Source organism: Ctenopharyngodon idella, chromosome 17 (assembly GCF_019924925.1).
Source record: "Ctenopharyngodon idella isolate HZGC_01 chromosome 17, HZGC01, whole genome shotgun sequence".
Classification (NCBI taxonomy): Eukaryota; Metazoa; Chordata; class Actinopteri; order Cypriniformes; family Xenocyprididae; genus Ctenopharyngodon; species Ctenopharyngodon idella.
The window spans coordinates 5,471,340-5,490,339 of record NC_067236.1 but is presented as its reverse complement, the minus strand read 5'-3'; the positions used below and the strand labels follow the sequence as shown (position 1 = coordinate 5,490,339).

The 19,000-nt window shown below is 39.1% G+C and overlaps 1 protein-coding gene across 8 annotated transcripts in view; it reads left to right on the top strand.

Moving 5' to 3' along the window:
* ehbp1 (EH domain binding protein 1) overlaps nucleotides 1-19,000 on the top strand; it is a 150,212-nt gene that overhangs the window by 115,993 nt on the left and 15,219 nt on the right. For 6 of the 8 annotated variants that reach the window (XM_051867816.1, XM_051867818.1, XM_051867817.1 and 3 more), the window contains 3 exons: nucleotides 949-1,087; nucleotides 1,449-1,549; nucleotides 6,472-6,598. In XM_051867816.1, the coding sequence (XP_051723776.1) occupies nucleotides 949-1,087; nucleotides 1,449-1,549; nucleotides 6,472-6,598 (367 nt within the window). The remainder of the gene's footprint in view (nucleotides 1-948; nucleotides 1,088-1,448; nucleotides 1,550-6,471; nucleotides 6,599-19,000) is intronic. The other 2 variants (XM_051867822.1, XM_051867823.1) reach the window with 1 other exon arrangement.

Below are 19,000 nucleotides of genomic sequence, written 5' to 3'. Positions count from 1 at the left end.
TGGTTAGGATGTGAACATTCCCATGTATCCATCTAGATATCCATTCCTCATCCAGCCTATAGGAATTGCTGAAAGTTAAGTTACAATCTGTCATGATGGTTGAAGAAAAGCTGCAAATTAGGGCTGTGACAGCTGGGATCAATTGTATAAACAGCTATAACTGTTAATATTCACGCATACAGATGCTGAACATCTCGAAGATCAGGCTAAATTTGTTGTTCTCAAGGGAGATGCTAATTATAGCTTTGTTTTCAGAAGTTATAATTTAAGTATAAACAGGCCACAGGCGGTATGTGTGTCTGTTTGTACACGCTTGTCTTTATTAGCTGTGCGGTTTCCGTACACACACCAGTGAGCTAGCGTCTGCACTAACAATGTTTCTCCCTCCTAGTCTCAAGCAGTGGAACGTGTTCGCTAATTGCGAACTTTATTAGACGTTTCCTATTATTATTGACGTTGCAAATGTTATTCTGAACGCCGTCGTTTCGCTTTCCAGTCTGCTTGGCTTATTGGGCCCAGCACATAATAACACATTTCAATATTGAGGTGATTGGAAGCCGCAGTGAGAAGCTGCTAACACATGTTCGCTTCCAAGACAATAGTGCTTTTAATTTGCATAATCTGAATACATTTTCTGGCTCAGGTTTTGTTGAAAGTAGACTTAATTGCCTTATTTCCTTTGTGCTTGTGAGTTAATGTGGGACTCTGAGATGTACCAAATGCTGCAGAACCTTTCCTCGACCGTTCTTCAGGCACGGCGCTCCATCGTTAAACATTTCTTGGCCATGTGTGTCTAATTTGTTCTTTTCTTTAATGTCGACCGGCATCAGAAGCAACTTTTATTCAAATGACTCTGCTCTACTTTTAAGTTAACTGCTCTTTTACTCTTTTTTTCTTTTCTTTTTTTCTCTCTTCATCCCTCCCTCTCTTTTTTTAATGTGTTTATAGAATAATGTAGATGAACTGCATGCAGAGCGTCTCCGCAGGGCTACGGAACGTCTGCGCAGTCCCGTTGTCTTCCACAAGGAGTCTGCTGTCAGGAAAACGCAGCTCAAATCATTCAGCCAATACGTAGAGACCAGGCCAGGTGAGGTTCTTTTTTCTTTCACTGATGTCACTTCCTCCAATTAAAACAGAGGATTTTGCATTGTGGAACAGTTCAGTAATCAATAAATTAATGTATTTAATGCATAAAGCTTAACATGTCTGTTATACTCAGGTTTGTGTTTCAGGTCTGCCAATTAGGCTTAATGTGAAGATCTCTTAGAGGTCTTCAAGAATACTAATAGTTTAATTACAGCTTTATATAAATATATGCCTAGTGATTGTTTTAATGGAGATGTCAGATCTATCAGATTAGGTTAGGTTCTTCTGATTAAAAAAAAGTGATTATTCATTTATAGTCAGATTAGAATCAACTAACTTTTAATATGTCTCTCTTGTTTTAGAGGTTAAAAGGCAGAGATCCGTGCCTGAAGATCTAAAGAGGGTGGGCGAGGAGAGAGGAGCTCTGACAGAGATGGAAGGACGAAAGCCAACTGAAGATGAAGTACTTAATACATATTTAAATTCTCCATCAGCGCTGCTTGTTCTGATGTTGTCTGTGACGCCAGGTCATAGTTGGACATCACACTCTCACACAGTCACTCACATCTGTCTGAGGGGCAGAGAGGTTTTTGAGCGCTGATGTCGATCTGTTCTTCCCTAAAGCCAAATAGACCAGCAAAATTAGACTGCTATTCCCTGATAATTGTAAGATTAGGAAAAAAGAAAATGGACAGAGCAGTGAGATAATCTTCTTTCACTCTACCTTTCTGTCTTTTCCTCTGAACCCTTTCAATTTCTCCTAAATTTTCCCTCCATTTTTGTCTATACTTTTTTGGTTTCAATGTCCAGCCAAAAAATTTTATTGGTTTATTATAAGGGAATAAACATGTAGTGTGAATATATGTGACCCGTGCTGGCAAAATGAGTCAGAATGCGCACGGGCTAATTACAAGCTACAGGCAAAATAAGTCAAAAATTTTGGCCGAATTTGAGGTTTTCACAAAAGTGAGTTCATTAAGCTCTGATCTAGTGATCCAAATGCTTCAAATAGCATTTAAACATCTGAAAGTATCTTTATTTGTATGCTTTTTGAGAGAAGTACCTTTCCTTTGTCCATGAAAAATGACGTTTTTCTCTGCTCGCTTCACCCCTCGCGATTCCCCTCAGCAACTTCCTCATTAGTCCAAGTTTGGTATCGTTTTAAAGCGCAGCATTCCAACTTTGTGAATATTCATAGCGAATTTTTGATGGCACGAGTCTGAACCAATGAAATGTGAACTCATGCTAATGCAAACAAATCAATCTTGCTCATGCTGACCGCAGATCCGAAGCGCTCGCACTAAGACGCCTCGGACAGCGCACGATCCCGATATACATGTATAAACAGAATTAAAGTACTTCAAAATATTGAAATAAAATATTGAAGGAAAAAAAGTCAAATATATATTTTCCTATAGATATTTGGTTTTGATGAGGTGTGTGCCAAATTAGGTGTTGTTAACAGGGATTTTAAGGTATGGTTGCTCGGTGATTTTGTTTTGGAACCTTCAGAAAACTTTAACTGGATTTTTCTCAAAATTGACTTTGGTGACTCTATCGACTTCAAACAGGAGTAACTCAGTCATTTTTTGTTGGATTCATACATCATACAAATACATCATTTTGAAGGTTTATTAAAGGTGCAATATGTAACAATTTTGCAGTAAAATATCCAAATACTACTAGGCCAGTGTTATATATTTTGTTCACTTGAGTACTAACAATATCCCAAATGTTTCCAACTATTTGTAATTCGTGAAAAAATTGCAATTTTAACCAAGGCTCTGGGACGTGTGAGGAGTCGCCTGTCATTTGCGTCATACTCGCGTTACCCTCTGTTTCCGTTTTATTTTGTAGAAACCATGGAAACACCAAAGACGTTTTAATAGAGAAGGGAACAACTGTTTTGATTTATTTATAGACAGAAAACTAATTGTTGTTATATAGCTCAACACATTTAGTCTTATTGTTTAAATCTAATTTTCTTGATTTTTTGCGAGTACCATGCTTTACTATGCCTCAGTGAAAAACACTATTTTGTCAAGTAGCTAACATAGCATAATCAGATGCTACAAAATACAGAATTTTCTCCGTCATACAATACGTTTTAAAATTAATTGCATGCCATTTATCAACACAAGCCATCCAGCATTTAATGTGATATACTAAAATCGTTCTAGCTTACTGCAGTGTGCAACAGTGTCTCACAGCAGCCGCCGAGCAAACACACAGGGTAACGTTATAACATTTTCAACACACTCAAATGTATCTAATATGATAAACAGAGCTGTGTTACTTCATACTCATGACCGGAAAAGCGGAATTGGCGCCGGCGACTGTGGCATAATAAAAGTTCGCTCCAGCGGCCTCGTTCAGCTCCCACAACACCCGGTCCTGCTCTGCTTCATACTACAATAACGTTAATAATCGCATCCATGAACATGATTTCTTCCCGAGTCCTATTCCTATTCTTTTGCACCGTCCGTTGAGATGAAGACCACATGTCCCAAGATTCCGCACTCAAACTTGGCGTCATCAAGCTACGCCTTTGTTTTGAATATGCCTCTAGCGACCTCTAGCGGACAGAATTCTTACATACTGCACCTTTAAGAGAGATTGTAAAAATAATAACTCATTTTTGAAAATTTGCTCATTGCGACTCATTTTGCCAGCACGGGTCACATATATAGAATTAGAGAATTATCATTTCTTTTCAGATCTTCTTTCATTCTCTCTATGCAGGCTGATCTTAAGAAACTATTTTAATTATTGTAGCACCATTTATAAGGCAAGAGCATAGAGAAACGTACCCTGGGAAGAGTGAGATAGAGACACAGAAAGAAAGAGAGAGGGAAGGTCAGTAGAGACCTGCTTTGCCCCTCTCTGTGTAGGGGTTAATGGGTGTTGAACTTGCCCATTACCCAGCTCAAGCTGAATTACCCAGCGAATGATGTTTGCATTAATATAATATATATGGAAATTTCAACACTTAATTATGGCAGAGAGGCGAGGGCAGGGGGAGGGGGCTGATCATGTGTAAAATTGATTTGTGGGAGAAGTATTTGATAGAGCAGCGAGGAAGAGGAAGGTAGAGTTTGATGGACAGCAGGAGGACTCAGGCAGAAAAAGTGCTGTCTTGGATGAAAAAAAAAAAACTTTCTTTCCCATTTCCCTCTTTCCTATTATGAAATAAGGTGCATCAGCACTAAAAATATATATATATTTTTGCAGCAATCTTTAGGATGTGAATTTAAATTGGCACTCTTTTTCCCCTCCCCCTCCTTTCTTAGAATAGTAGGAAGGTTGGAAGGAGGAGAGGACAGAGGAGGGTGATAAACGAGTGGAATAAAGGGGGGTGGGAGTGCTTGTCACTATCACACACTTAGAAATAAGCGTGCAGTTTAATTACTCTATTTCTTCCTAATCACTGCTCATCCCTCACTCCAGTGTTTCCCACGAGCCAGAGGGTGCTGCCACCAGGGCCACGTGTGTAAAAGAATGGGAGCATGTTTCCAAGCGTGTACATGAGTGAATCTGAGCACAAACGTGTGCTGCGTAGATCTCTTAGATCCCTGCTGATAGGCCCTTAGGCACTGACCCACCTCTCCCATATATTTCAATTTTGTTTCTCTGCGTGTCAGTCTCCAGACTGCTGTAATACTGGATTCTCTCTGAGGTCATTTAGCGTGTGTTTATATTGGTGTGTAAGTACACCCTCCTGCCCGAGGCTTTACACATGAAGTCAAACCTCAACATTTAAAGCTACAGTCTTTAACTGCTGAAAGCAATTATAAATGCCAGGAATTGTAAAAGACAATAAATAAATGAAAATTAAATCTTCAAACATAGTCCGAAAAAAAATATGATGCAGTATCTCTGAGTTGTATTTTTTACATTTTATTTTATTTATATTTTATTTTATTTTTTATTTTATATATGGGTAATTGACGAATAAGGTTTTTAAAAAGTGTAAAAAAAAAAAAAAAAAAACGACAAAAAAAACATAATGAAGATATAATTCATTCAAGTTTTATTAAGTGTTAACAATGAGATTATGTGGTTTTTATAAACAATTAACACTGCTTTTGTCATTTTTTTACAATATGGACAAAATTTGTCACCAAAAAAGTCATTCGGTTTAACCAAAATTTCGGTTTTACTGAATGACACTTTTGGTTATACTGAATGACGATATTTTCAAACAATGCTAACAGGCTAATATCTAGCTAGCTAGCTAGTTAGCTTGCTAGCTAGCTAGCAAAAGGACAATCAAACATTTTATATTTAGTACATGTTTTTAAAATATTACAACATTTTCCATGTTTTATAAGTAAGTATAAGTAAGAGTAAGTGAAAACATGAATTTTTCAAATATTTAAAAGAGAGTTAGTTACTTTGCTTCACGACCATGTGGTCCTTTTGCAGGTGTCTGAATTATGTCACATCCTGTCACATGATATTGACCGCATGACCTTTATATTGGTTACTCCGAAAGACATCAGTGAAATTCATTTTTCTGGATATTCGTTCTCATAACAAAGCAACGACTTCTACACATAATTTTAATACCATTTTGCACTATGTTGATATATGATGTTATAAAATCATGCCAGAATAAAAAATACATACATTTTAAGATATTTAATCACAAATGAAATGGTTGTATTGGCTTTTGGATGGTTAAACTGAATGACCTTTTAACACTTCAAAATCTTTAAAATACCTTTATATGTAGGAAAACATAATTAAAACCTTTTGGATTCAGTAAAAGAGATCTAGTTGTACTACCTTACATACTTTGGATGTCACATTTTTTGTTTTTTATTATTATTAAGGCCTTTGGACAAAAAAAATGACACGTCACATCATTGACCCGTATAGCATTTAAAGCTACAGTTCTTAACTGTGCAAACCAACATTATTAAGCCATAAATAAATGAAAATAAATAAATCTAGTCAGAAATAATTATTCAGTAGTTTATTTTATAATCATGTATACAATTTTTAACTTTTTTTTTTTTAATGTTATTGTTAATAAGATTTAAAAAACATTATTATTACTTAATATATTAATTAATTTTTTTAAATATAATATTTTTAAATGTATTTATTATTTATTATTACTATTACCTCATCTTTCTAACTAACCTAATTTGGGAATGTTTTTAAATCATTTTTATCACTTGTAAAAACTGACAGAAGTACATCATTTCTAAAGAAAGCAGAAAAAAGAACATTCATTTGCTTAATTAATTATAGCAATGTTCACCAGTCATCATTCTGACCACTGTTCCCCTGGTATTAAAAAGCTGTATAAACCCAGGATGTGATGCTTCATTTCTAACCTCTCATCACTCCCCCTTCCTCTCGTTTGTTCTTGCCCAGCAGAAAGCGTTCAAAGACACCAGTCAGTACGTGGTGGGAGAACTGGCGGCGCTGGAGAGCGAGCAGAGGCAGATCGACACGCGGGCCTCGCGTGTGGAGAAGCGTCTGCGCTATCTCATGGACACAGGTACGCCGCCCAATTACACTGTAAACAGTTTTGGCAAATTGAGCGTTCACAAACTCTTATGGAGTTTGGGAAGTGTGAATCTTTGAAGCCGGGATGTTGGGGCGGCAGCGGGGATATGAAAAGGGGCGGTGAGGATGCAGGGAGGCTCTCTGGGCCGCCGTGATAAGAGAGCCTTCATGGGAGCTGATAACTAGTGCTGATAGCGTCCGCCAGCCAGCCACTATTGAACAGTACCGTGCAGCCATGCGCAACAGAACCCCATATCTGGCCTTCAATGATATGCTGTAGAAGAGAGAGAGAGAGAGAAGGAGGGAGAGAGGGGGATACGGCAGAGGGGTAAAGGGTGAAGAGGGGAGGAAGAGAAACGGGGAGGGTTGCTATTTGGGGGCTGGACCGAAAAGGAAATGTTGAAATAATGAAAGACACGTATTAATAGATACATGCACTTGCTCTCCTCCCCTCTCTCTCTCTCCCCTCTCTCTCTCTCCCTCTCCCTCTATTCCTCACTCTTCTCCTCACATATACACATATGAAAGGATATGGGGCAATCTGTCAGGTGTGTATAGCAGGGAAAAAGGGCTGCTGAGCCTTTGTTAAAACATGGAGCTCCATTCTGAGTTAGAACGGCAATGGCTTCAGCACCTCAATAACCCAAATTTAAGAACAGCCTCCTGCCATCCAGATGCTGATAGGAAACAATAATTTCTCACAAGGGTAGCATCATGGAAAAAAGGAGGGTAAAGTAGACGATTGAATTTTTTTTTTTGCTTCTCCATCACATTGAGGATGATATCACGTCTATCACAGTTTTGTGTTTGCCCAACCTTCCATCCATCCTTCTCTCTCTCTCTCACTCTCTCTCTCTCTCTCTCTCCCCACTCACCTGGACCCTGTTGAAGTCAAAGCCGCTGTGTCCGTTTGAAGGTTTTTTTTTCTCCCTCTGAATGATAAATGGCTTGAATGCCCTAGCAGGTGGAGAACCAAACCAGACATTTCAGCAAGATTTACACTCACACACAGAAATAAGAGGCACCGTTACACACCAGACCTCATGTACGATTCTCACCTTAATGTGCTTACCTGTCTGAGCCAGTGCATGCATTTCAGCACTGCAAACAGGTGAATTCACGCCTCTGTCAGGTTCACAGACAACATGATCTTCAGTAACAGCTTCTATAGTCAAATATACACAAAACAAACAAGGTTATATGTTATGCTCAACATACACATATTGAATTTAAAATGACTACTAAGCTGTGTTGCACTTAATTCTTTAAAATATTGTGCAATAGTCATTTTATGAGGATTTGAAGTTTTTTCTCAGTTGATTTTTTTTCTGCATATAATTCTCCTATCACTTGAAATGTCTGCATTATTCAGATAAATACTTAAATTATCACAACCAACTATATATATATATATATATACATACACATATAATATATATATATATATATATATACACATATAATATATATATATATATATATATATATATATATATATACACATATATATATATATATATATATATATATATATATATATATATATATATATTATATATTTATATTTAAATATAATATATATATGCATACAGATGTTTATAAAGTTATATTTACATAGATATAAAAACTGTACTAAGAACTACTCGTGATCCCTGATATCCCCCTCCCCACCTCATTATACGCTCTGCCTTAGTCTGCTGGTTTTTTGCGTTTGTTTCCCAGATGAATTCACAGTAATTGGGCTGGTTAATTTATTTACTGTGTGCAGTTCACAGCACATTAAAGAATGGAGATAATTGAACACGAATTGTCAAGTGTCTTCTGATATCAGGCGTATTACAGAAGGGAATGCGTATAAAACTCTATTTCCATGCAACCATTGTTTATGGTAATTAAGTACACAGATGTATTCCTTGGTTGCCTTCCAAGCTTATGGCGACTGCCATTGTTGTCTTCTATTAATATGTAATCAGTAAATAGTTTAATTTTCTAATCTGCAGTTGGAGAATTCACTTTCTAACAGCTCTTAATTATGGCAGAGCCCTAATGATGCAGCCGCTGATGGGCTAGGAGGCCGTAAACGGGACGCAGAGCGCTCGGGGGGGAAGGCAGAGGCCTGCGGTGGCTCCTGCCTAATGAACTTGTTATTCCCACACCAGAGGGAGCAGTGTCCTTCACACACACACACAGGCTTCTATGCCCATCTCACCAGCAACTCAACCATTACCTCAGTTAGTCACATCCCCGGAATTACGTCTAAATATGTTATTGTCACCCGATTTTCTAAATATATCAATTTTGAACATTTCACAAAATCAAAAGTGAGAGAGAAGAGCTATTCGCGAGCTCACCATTCTGTCCGAGCACAATACTGTCCCGAATCACATTGAAATTTTTCAGTGCGTAGCATTGAAATGTGTGTAAATGTTATCTGCTCAGCTTTTGATATTCAGCAACCCTCTGAATGCATCTCCCTGACATCTGCTCAGCATGCATTTATGCACACATATGATTTTCAAATTGCTTTATAACCTGCAACAATGAACGCAATTATGAAAATAATGGCATTTAAAGGCGCTCTAAAACCCACACACCTACAGAGTTCTCGATAAGAGATTTTAAAAAAAAGCAGAGGGAAAGAATGAGTTTTAGGTGAGATTAACATATGTTTAAAAATTGCACTTGAGTCTGATAAGATTGACACAGGTTTTATTGCATGCTAATCCTTTCTCCTTTTCTCCGACGCGGTCACAGAAATTCATACAAGACGGATATCATCAGCTTAATGCAGTTTACAGACAAGCCATCACAGTCTATGCCAGCAAAAACAGACGTGTCAGAAGAGGCCCGTTATGTTTGTTTTATTCTCGGGGACATGGCCGTCCTCTTCCAGGCTTCTTCACGGATGTGCACCTTTTTATATTTTAGTCTCAAAACGTCAGTCCCTTTTTTCCCCGCTTTTTTCCCCCCCTCAGCTTTCCCACATTAATTCTCCCAGCCTGCATTCCAAGGCAGTGTTGGCCATGCAGAAATAATTGCTTGAGTGTCTGCGTTTATAGATCTCAGCTCCGCCAAGACTGAAATGGAATTGCTCGTGTGGCTAAGGCAACATGCTTGTAACCAGCCCCTTAGTTTGACTAAAGATTTAAGCTTGGCTACGTGAGTCGCATGGGGAAATGGTCTCCGAGCTCAGACAACAGCTAACAGCTAACACAGCTTTAAGTATATTATCAGGCAAGTTCTTTCAGAAACGTATTGCTAAAGAAGCTTAACATTAATTATTGTAACTTTGGGAAGATTACATCCACAGCATGCTTGTAAGCGGTGGCATAGTCCTCTTGACCTCCTATGCAAGAGCTTAAAGACACTAGAATGGCATTTCAGCTGCATTAATAGGATAACCAGTATAATCTTTCCGCAGTAAGAGAAGCAAAAGTGTTTAGAGCATAATACTCGCCCCGGTTCTGGGGACGAGACGGGTTTTGTGATGTCTCGCGCAATCGGCACGCACCGGGTTCTATCGGTGTAATCGCAAACTCTTTTTCTCTCCCTCTCTGCTGTTCTCTTTCTTCTGTTGTCTCTCTTTCAATTCTCTTTTTTTCCCTCTTCTCCCTCTGTCCTATTCTTTCTTCTCCATGGGATTTGCATGCTAGTTCGGTAGCTTGTCCACTCTAATTTTAAAGACCAAAGACCTCGTTTAGCCTTCCTGCTAAGCGTGCGCCGTGAGTAGCGGAAAAGTAAGCCTGGAGACAAACGCAGGAATTCGGCTCATAAGGATGGCTTTTATCGGCATGACCAAAGGCCGGCGCTGGATCAGGAGGTGACTGCCTATTCAGGTTTAGTGCTGGACTATGTGCTCGACTTCAAGAGCTGGTTAACATCAGAATGGTCCGTTTTCAGCTACTGGCTTTTGCGGCCTTTGTTCTTCCCACTGGTTTTAATTCTCACCGGACCGTTACGTGCGCAGCATAGATCGCCTTTGTGAAGTCATGTATTCTCGCTACCTAATATCAACAGGTTAGACCTTTAGCCTCAATTAATGCATGATGTAAGACATTAGCGCTACTCTTGAATTAAACCAAATGAGTGTTATTTCTCCTTGCGTTTGTCCAGTTTATTGTGATGATCGCTGTAAGCGAGAAGGAAAACGCCTCACATCAGCCCTTTTTAATCTCTGAGGCCGTTTGAATGTTCGAGAGGCAAAAACAATTTAATTAGTTAAGTTGCATTGACTTCACATTCAAACCCCCAACCAGCATCCCCTGCCTCTGAAAGCTTTTCCCAGATGTGAAGAGGGTTTTTTTTGGTCTGGTGTCAGGCTTTCAAACATTCTTTAACAGTTGGATGAAAGGGGATTTTAAGGAAGATTAGAGAAGGGGATCCTCCAGGCATTGTCTGAGAATCTTAAGATAAAACGCACGGGGTGGATAGTGTCTGCGGAGGGGGGTGTCGGGGGGAAGGGTTTGTTGGTTGCAGGAGATACGGACTGCATTGTGAGACATGTAATTTAGATTTTTATAACAGCACGGAAATTATGATGAGTCGCTGTCATTGCGCTCCCTCTCCATCCTCGTTTGTTTTCCCTTTCCCTCTATCCCTCTCTTTCATCCCCCCAATGTGTTTTGCAGTGGCCTTGCTGTCCTCTAAATTGTTGGTGTGAAGTTAAGTTAAACGCTGCTACATGTGGCATTGCAGGCAGGCAGTGATATGCCTGATTAACATTTTCAAAAGGGGCACAATGATGGCGCTTATTATAATCTCCCCTTTATTGAAGCATCTTGAGGCCTTTTCATCTCCACCCCCCCTTTGACTGCCATTCCAGTAAGACCCAGCCAAAAGCAGCTAGTGCCGTGCCACTGCGGCTCCATACGCGCTGAAAAACAGAGAGCCACTCTCCGCAATGCCAGCCAAGACCTCAATGATCTGCTGGGCTTTTTTTTAGTTTAGTTTTTATTGTGTTTTTGTGGCACTGGTGTGTTTGTCTGTCTTTTTCATTTTTATTGGATTTTTGTCTCTAATGTAGAGGAGGGTAGAAAGGAGACGGGAATTGGTGTGTGTGATGCAGGCCAGATTTGAACTTGCATCCCATATGTGCAACACCAAACACATGCACTGTTGTTCAATTTTCATATTTAGGCAAAGAAAACTCATATTTAGACACGGACAGGTCTAATATTTAAAGTATTTCTTTAAGTTGGGCTTTTGAATGTCGTTCAGTAAATGTGTTGTTGTTAAATTTGTTTTTAATTTTATTAAATTCGATTTTTTCAGAGAAGTTCTTGATGTGAAAAAGGCTTAGCAGAACAGTTTTGGTGCGTGGGACTCTGTTTGCATAATTGATCATTATTTGGTTTACAAATTGTCTCCTGACAACATAATTGAATTTCAGTCATGCACTTAATTAATAGACCTTTTCATATGGAAACTGATTAAGACACACTTTACAATTAAGTGTAATGACGCGGGGTTGGCCTGTAATTAGGGGCATTCACGTGCTAACAGCCCTGCTATGCTAGCTCAGTTGTTGTTCATTTCCCTTTGTATGGGCCTCTCTAGGCTACACATTCCTCTAGCGTACTACCTGAACCTTATCAGCACACGGCCTCTCTCCCCAGCCCACCTTTAGCATGCTAAAACACACTAACGACACCCAAAACAGCTCATTTGAGCTAATGGAAATGACCATTTAAATGCTATTGTTCTGCTGTTAGCCGCTTAGTAGAGATAGAGAGATAGCGAGAGAAGCTAGTTTTATAGTTACTGTAGGGAGGAGACTCATTATCAATTTGTCCTTAAGCAAACCTGAGGAAAGAAAGAGAGAGGAAAAATGGGAGGGTTAGAGGAGGGGGGGGGGAGAAAACGCCAGAATTGACAATGCAGATGTGTGGAGGGCGGCTAATAGTGTTAGCACATCCATTACTCTCCTCAGCTTAATTCATTAAGCAAATTGGGCGGGAACCGTATTGGCCTTGTTGAAATACGTGCAATATGACACTGCTCAAATTTGTTCTAACACATGGCCCGGGGAGACGAGCGCTCTAATGGGGGAGGAGGGGCAAATTATGCAAAGGCACACTGCAGGAGGGAAATGACTACAACGCAGAGGGAGTTGCACCTCTGCACTCAACTAACCCATTTTCTTTTACTCCAAGCCATGTCACGTTTATTCTCATATCTTGTTGTACTTTTTGACCTTAAAGGGATAGTTCACCCAAAAATGAAAATTCATTTATTCACCCTCATGTCATTCCAAACCTGTATGGATTTTTTTCTGAAGATTTTTTTGGAAAGTGTGACTCCATCCTTACAATGAAAGTCAAAGGGCTACAATGTTGTTTTGGACCCCATTGACATTCATTGTTTGAACAAAATTGGTTGAGACATTCTTCAAAATATCTTCTTTTATATGATGCACCATAATATTACTTAGCACAAGCTGGAACGTCTGTTAAATAATGATAACAGGGACTTTTAAATGCTTTTGACAGTCAGCCGAAAGGCTGAAATCTAGGGGGCCAGCAGATGTGTTTCACCCTCCGCAATCGTTTGCTCAGACGTTTACTTGGAAAACGGATTAAGCAAATAAAAGCAAATCATATATTAGTAAAAAAAACATTCTGCAGGTGTTGACGGGGCCTTGCTGCTTGTGCTAATTTGTCGTCTCTACAGGTAGCCATTTCAGCATCTCTCAGGGTTCGGTGTGAATCTAAATAGAGTGTTGCTCAAACTTTGATAACCCCCCAGAATTTCACACCTCTAGTATGTAAACAGAGAGGTAGAGCAGGTCCTAAGTAGATGAGATAACAGAGATATTCCTAAATGGCTTCAACCTGTCCTTAATGCACACTAATGTCTTACCAAAACACTTGTGTTTCAAATAGGTGGTGCCAAGACTGCATTCTTTGCTTAATGCTAGTTTAAATATCTATTGTAGCTTACTGTAACTGCAAACGATTGACATCTGTTGACCAACAAGATTTTTCAAATAATTGTCAAAAGCATCTATAAAGTCCTTGTAAACATTATTGCTCATGCTATGTAATATAATGCTTCATCATATAAATAAAAACTAATTACATTCACATGCTGAATAGCCATTAAAGGGATAGTTCACCAAAAAATGAAAATTCTTTTCTTTGTAGAAGACAAAGGAAGATATTTTTAAAAAATCTGTTTGTTTGTTTGTCCATTTAGTGTTGTTTTGGACCCCATTGACTTCTTTACCACACATTTTTATCATATTGATCATCATATTGATAAAAACAGTTGAAACTTTCTTCAAAATATCTTCTTTTGTGTTCAGCACAAAGTCAGGTTTCGAACAATTTGAAGGTGAGTAAATTCCTTTAAGGCATGTCATCTAAACGTCTTGTTTCTTTGTGTATTATGCCTACAAATCATAAAATTACTGAGAAAATACCCAAAAAGTTGTCCATTTGTGTATAATTTTAACAGTTCATACAGGTGCAGTCAACTCAAGACCGTTAGTTTTGGTCCAAGAGCAAGAGTTGGGGGCAGGTATCCAAGCAGCCCTTTTCCATTTGGCTCTGTGGAGATTTTGAGAAGCTTCATGCAATCACAGATACATATGTATGTGCTCACTGCTCCCTCCTGGAAGGCACCTTTTTACATGTGCATGTCTACTGGGGTCCCCCCACCCTTGCAAACAGGCCTCCCCTCTGTCAGCTAATCAGTACCTCGGCTAGATGCATTGTGACACTATGCAAATCTATTTACATTGGAATAGGGGAATCAGGGGATCCTAAACTCAGGCATCGAAGTTGAAGAAAGAATACCCAAGGCCAACAAATAAATGAAAGTTTGCTCAAATCCGTGAGATAATGGGGTCTGTGTTCAGACTTACCACAGTGGAGAGATAAACACAGGGATTACTTGGGGGTTTTGCATCAGTTGCTTTCTGCTGGGTGGCCTTACTTGTCAAAAAAGGAGAAAAGGGGAAAGAGAGAGAGAAAGAGAATAGGGGAAAAAAAAACGTTTAACGCAAGGACATTCACATGGCACATTGAGAAAAGAAGTACCGCTAATTCCATCAAAGCCAGAGAAATCAGCCATTAATTTATGCTGCTCTCTCCCTCCCCCTGTAGCTATTGTTGCTTTGGTTGTTGATCATTTCGGTAACATCTGGTCCTGGGTTTTTTTTTTGGAGGCCAGTTAGTTTCAAGCAGATGACCCCCGTCAACATGGCCAAAAAAATCACTCTGGTGTCTCATGCTGTCGCTGTCGTCCTGTTGGTAAGAACAGAAAATGCAGGGTTTGTGTGTTAATATCTCAGACAAAAAAAAAGTTCAAATATTTAAACCAATGACAAGCAAGCAATTATAGTAGGTGAAAACAACGTTTATGCACATTTTATCCAAAGTAACTTACATATTCTCATTTATACATTTGATCAGCCCTAAAAATTGAACCCATAACCTAGGTGTTGCTAGTGCCATGCTTTACTTTTTAAGCTACAGTCAGGAACTCTTACAATAATAGTGTTTTATATTAACAATATTAGTCATTTTTATAAGTGATCAAGGTTTGCAGTCAGACCTTCTCAAGCCAATTAATGTTGCCTGAATATGAAGGCATGACAGCAAAAGACAGTTCTATAAAATTGAAAGCTGGAGTATTTAGTACCAAGCGATTCCTCCTCAGATCTTGAAAAGTGTTATGGGTGCACAGGAGTGGACGATTCCTGTTAATATATATTTGGAAAGATGGAAAGATTTGGTATTTGAATCAAGGGCTTTGCGGAGGAGCAGATTATGACTTCCATGGTGACTCCTTCCAGCTTTGGGGAAATGAGCTGTTGACATTCTTCAGGGTCATCATCCAAGATAGCAGGCCAACCAGCAGGATTTACCCGATAAACCCATCCAACTAGACCTTTATCCATTTCACTACAACTGGGGAAGGCAGGGGTGAGATGGAGACGGGTTAGAACGGATGTTTTTCTCTTTCCATCAAAACGTGAGGCGTTTCGTCAGCCAGTATGGATACTGCCATCATGACCAAACCAAATTTGGGCTAAAATGTGTAGCATTATTCACATATTTTTCCTTAATTGTATGCTTATAAATTATAACTAGTCTAACATTTTCTGCATAACTATTGCAGGTTTGTATTGAAGTATGATTTTCAGAGAACATTGTTGGTCTGTAGGGTATTTTCTTTCAGACTGTATGAGTAGACTGAACCGCCGAGAGTGGATTCAGTACGAGTATGATGGAGTCTTTGAAGAAGAATCATTTACACCTTTTCTATCATATCGCCAAGAACATCATCTTTACCCACAAAGCCTATGTCTGACAATGTCTGAGTCCTCTCCACCTTGGTCAAAATAATTTTTTCCCATAATTCCCTTGTGTAACCTAGGGCTAGCGTTGCTCCCCACTGTGAGGTAGACCCAGAGGAAAGACAAAAGCACAATGAAACAGGGAGCTTACCACCAACCGCTCTCACTGGAGCTCTGGAGTAGGGCCCACTATACACCGCTGCCTCTCCAGTTCTGTCCCAATGCTAATGAGCCGGCTCTGATCTTTCCTCTGCTTCCCGTGTTTTCAACATCTTCAAGGACCACATGGCGCTAGCAAAATAAAGACAACCAAATGAGAATTTTTAACGCTTTTTGTGTCAGCGACTCAGTGCCTTTCAGCCGGCTCACTCATTTAATATTCCCCCTGAGAAAGAAAGGACAGAGGAAAGAAGAAAAGAAAAAAGGTAAAATGTGCAACAAGGAGTTGGAGGTGCTGGAGGGAAAGGGGGAGGTGTCACTTGCATTCCTCATCCGAGTTATTGCAGAGAATCAAACAATATCTAAATCGCAAAACCGAAATTACCTCAGTGTTCTCGTCTCATGCGTTTCCGTTAAAAACAAGATACCCAGAATTATAATTTTTGACCAATGTTGACGCTGAGTTTCATGATATCAATAACAGCTCCCGAACAAGAGGGGACAGATAAAGGGTGAAAGAGGGCCCGGGTCTGACGGAGTCTCCTGCCGGCTGTTCACACACTCCTTTTTAATAGCTGCGTTCTCTATACAGAGGCACAGGGCAGTGCCTCGCATTAGCGCTGGAGACCACTAGTTAATAGGATGATGTCTTTTAGCTTTTGTTATGAGATTATTAACCGGGATAGGTTTCTGCTCTCATCCGAGTCGCTGCTCTGAGGGCCTGTTGAGCACAAGTGGTAAAATACAGCGTCCCCACATTGTGCCATGCTTGTATGGTAAAAGGCTTTTAATGAAACACCTTTTCGGAGGCTTCACCAGGTGATCTTTTTTTTACCGCTCTCATCTGCCACTCACCCAGCTTTAATTACCTGAAGTACTCAGCTTTTTCCATAGGCCCTTGATTCTGCCCCTGTGTTCAGCGCTCGCAAAAGCAGGTTTAAAGTGGGTGAAAGAGTGAAATGATAGTATTTGTCAAAATAAGAAAGAAAGGAGAGGACCTCTGGCTCCTGTGTTTCACCCTGAAGGTCATATTATATCTCTTTTGTTGTTGTTTGTTTACACCTGCGTTTTAAGGTTAACTTGGTTGATGTATATATATGTATGTGTAGCAAATATACATATATATATTTAATTAGTAGTTCATTTATTTGGTATTACCCCTTATTTGGGTACAAACTGTTGATTTACATTTATTTTACTTGGAACTTTCAATATCTACCATCTAGTAGCCTATTTAATTTCATATTGTCGCCCTCATCCTAAATTCAGAGCTTTATTTGGTGAATATACACTAAAAAAAATCCTGGGTTGAAAATGGACAAACCAGGCGATTGGGTTGTTTTAACCCAGCGGTTGGGCTAAATGTTTGCACAACATGCTGGGCAGTTTAAAAATGACTATATGGCTGGCTTAAAATGAACCCAAAATAGGTTGGAAATTAAAAATCACACATAATTACTAGAAATAAGCAATTTAATAAATATTTGTTTAATTATTATTCATTAAACATATTAATAAATGTTCATTTCCAACATATTTTGGGTTCATTTTAAGCAAGCAATACAGTAATTTTTAAACAATAGCTGAGTTAAATAAAACTACCCAGCAGGTTGGGCAAACATTTAACCTAACTGCTGGGTTAGAACAACCCAATCGGTGGGTTTGTCCATTTTTAACCCAACTTGGGTTGTTTTTAACCCAGCATTTTTTAGAGTGTACAATGCAACAAATATATCTAAGATAATATGATATATAAGATAATATTATTTGTAAATCATGTGTCATAAGAGATTACAATTAACAAATTTGCATTTGATTAGACTATACAGTATTTAAAAAAAATGAGCAAATCTATTATTGTTCTTGTAGTTCAAACATACATGGCGCAACAATGGCAGGATCATGGGTTCGATTCCCAGGAATAAAATGTAGACCTTGAATGCAGCTTAAGTTGCTTTGGATAAAAGCGTCTGCCAAATGCATAAATGAAAAGACAAAAACTCAAACACTAAAAAAAAAAATAATGTAACCGTTTCATCCATCAAGCATATTTTCATCTGTTTTCCACTCTTCTGTCATTTTGCATCATTATTTATCGCGAGTGCTGTTGTGAAGAGGGCTGTAATTGTTGTTTTGTAATGTAAACTGCCTGTCTTGGCTGTTACGCTCATCGTGAAGCTGCGATAGTGGACAGGCGGCCCAGGGATTAAGGAGCAAGGAACGGCCAACACTAGCTGATAGTCTGTCAGTCTGTGATAATGTTTATTGATTAAAAAGAAGGGTGGAATACAAACACAGTTTAATAGAGTAGGGGGCTGCGGACTGAGATGGACATATTTGTGATTCCTGGTGCTTAACTCAGACAGGCAGGCTAAAATTTATATAGTCTCCACTGTTACTCCACATGTCAAAAAAAGAAATGCTTTAAAGTAATAGAACCATTTTTGATGGATATGCAAATTCAATTTAAATATTAAGTAAAAGGAGAAAACTACATTCCAATTTGTGTATATGAAGGGGGGAAAAAAATAGAAAAATCTATTATCTGCCATTTGTTTGTTTTGCCCCTGCCAAACTCGACATAAAGTGAGAGGTGTCTGGTATTAGCTGGGGGACTGGGGTGTTTGCAGAGGAGTTGTTTGTGTTAACAGCGCTGAGGGGCGGGTGAGAGATGAGTATTAAGGTACAGACTATCTTCTGTCAGCCCCGCACTGAACGTTCAAACAATTACATGAAAGGATGTATGATAACGGTGTATGTATAGCCAAGACTTTTCTGTCATTAAGGGTGACTTAAGCGGTCCTGTTTTCCTCCTGCGGTTCTTCTATCCTCGCTGTAAGGCCGCTCCGCTTATGAATCCTTCCTCATAAGCCGCAAAGCAAGCAACTGAAGGTCAATAATACCGGTGGCAATTGAAAACCTAGTGACGGGACA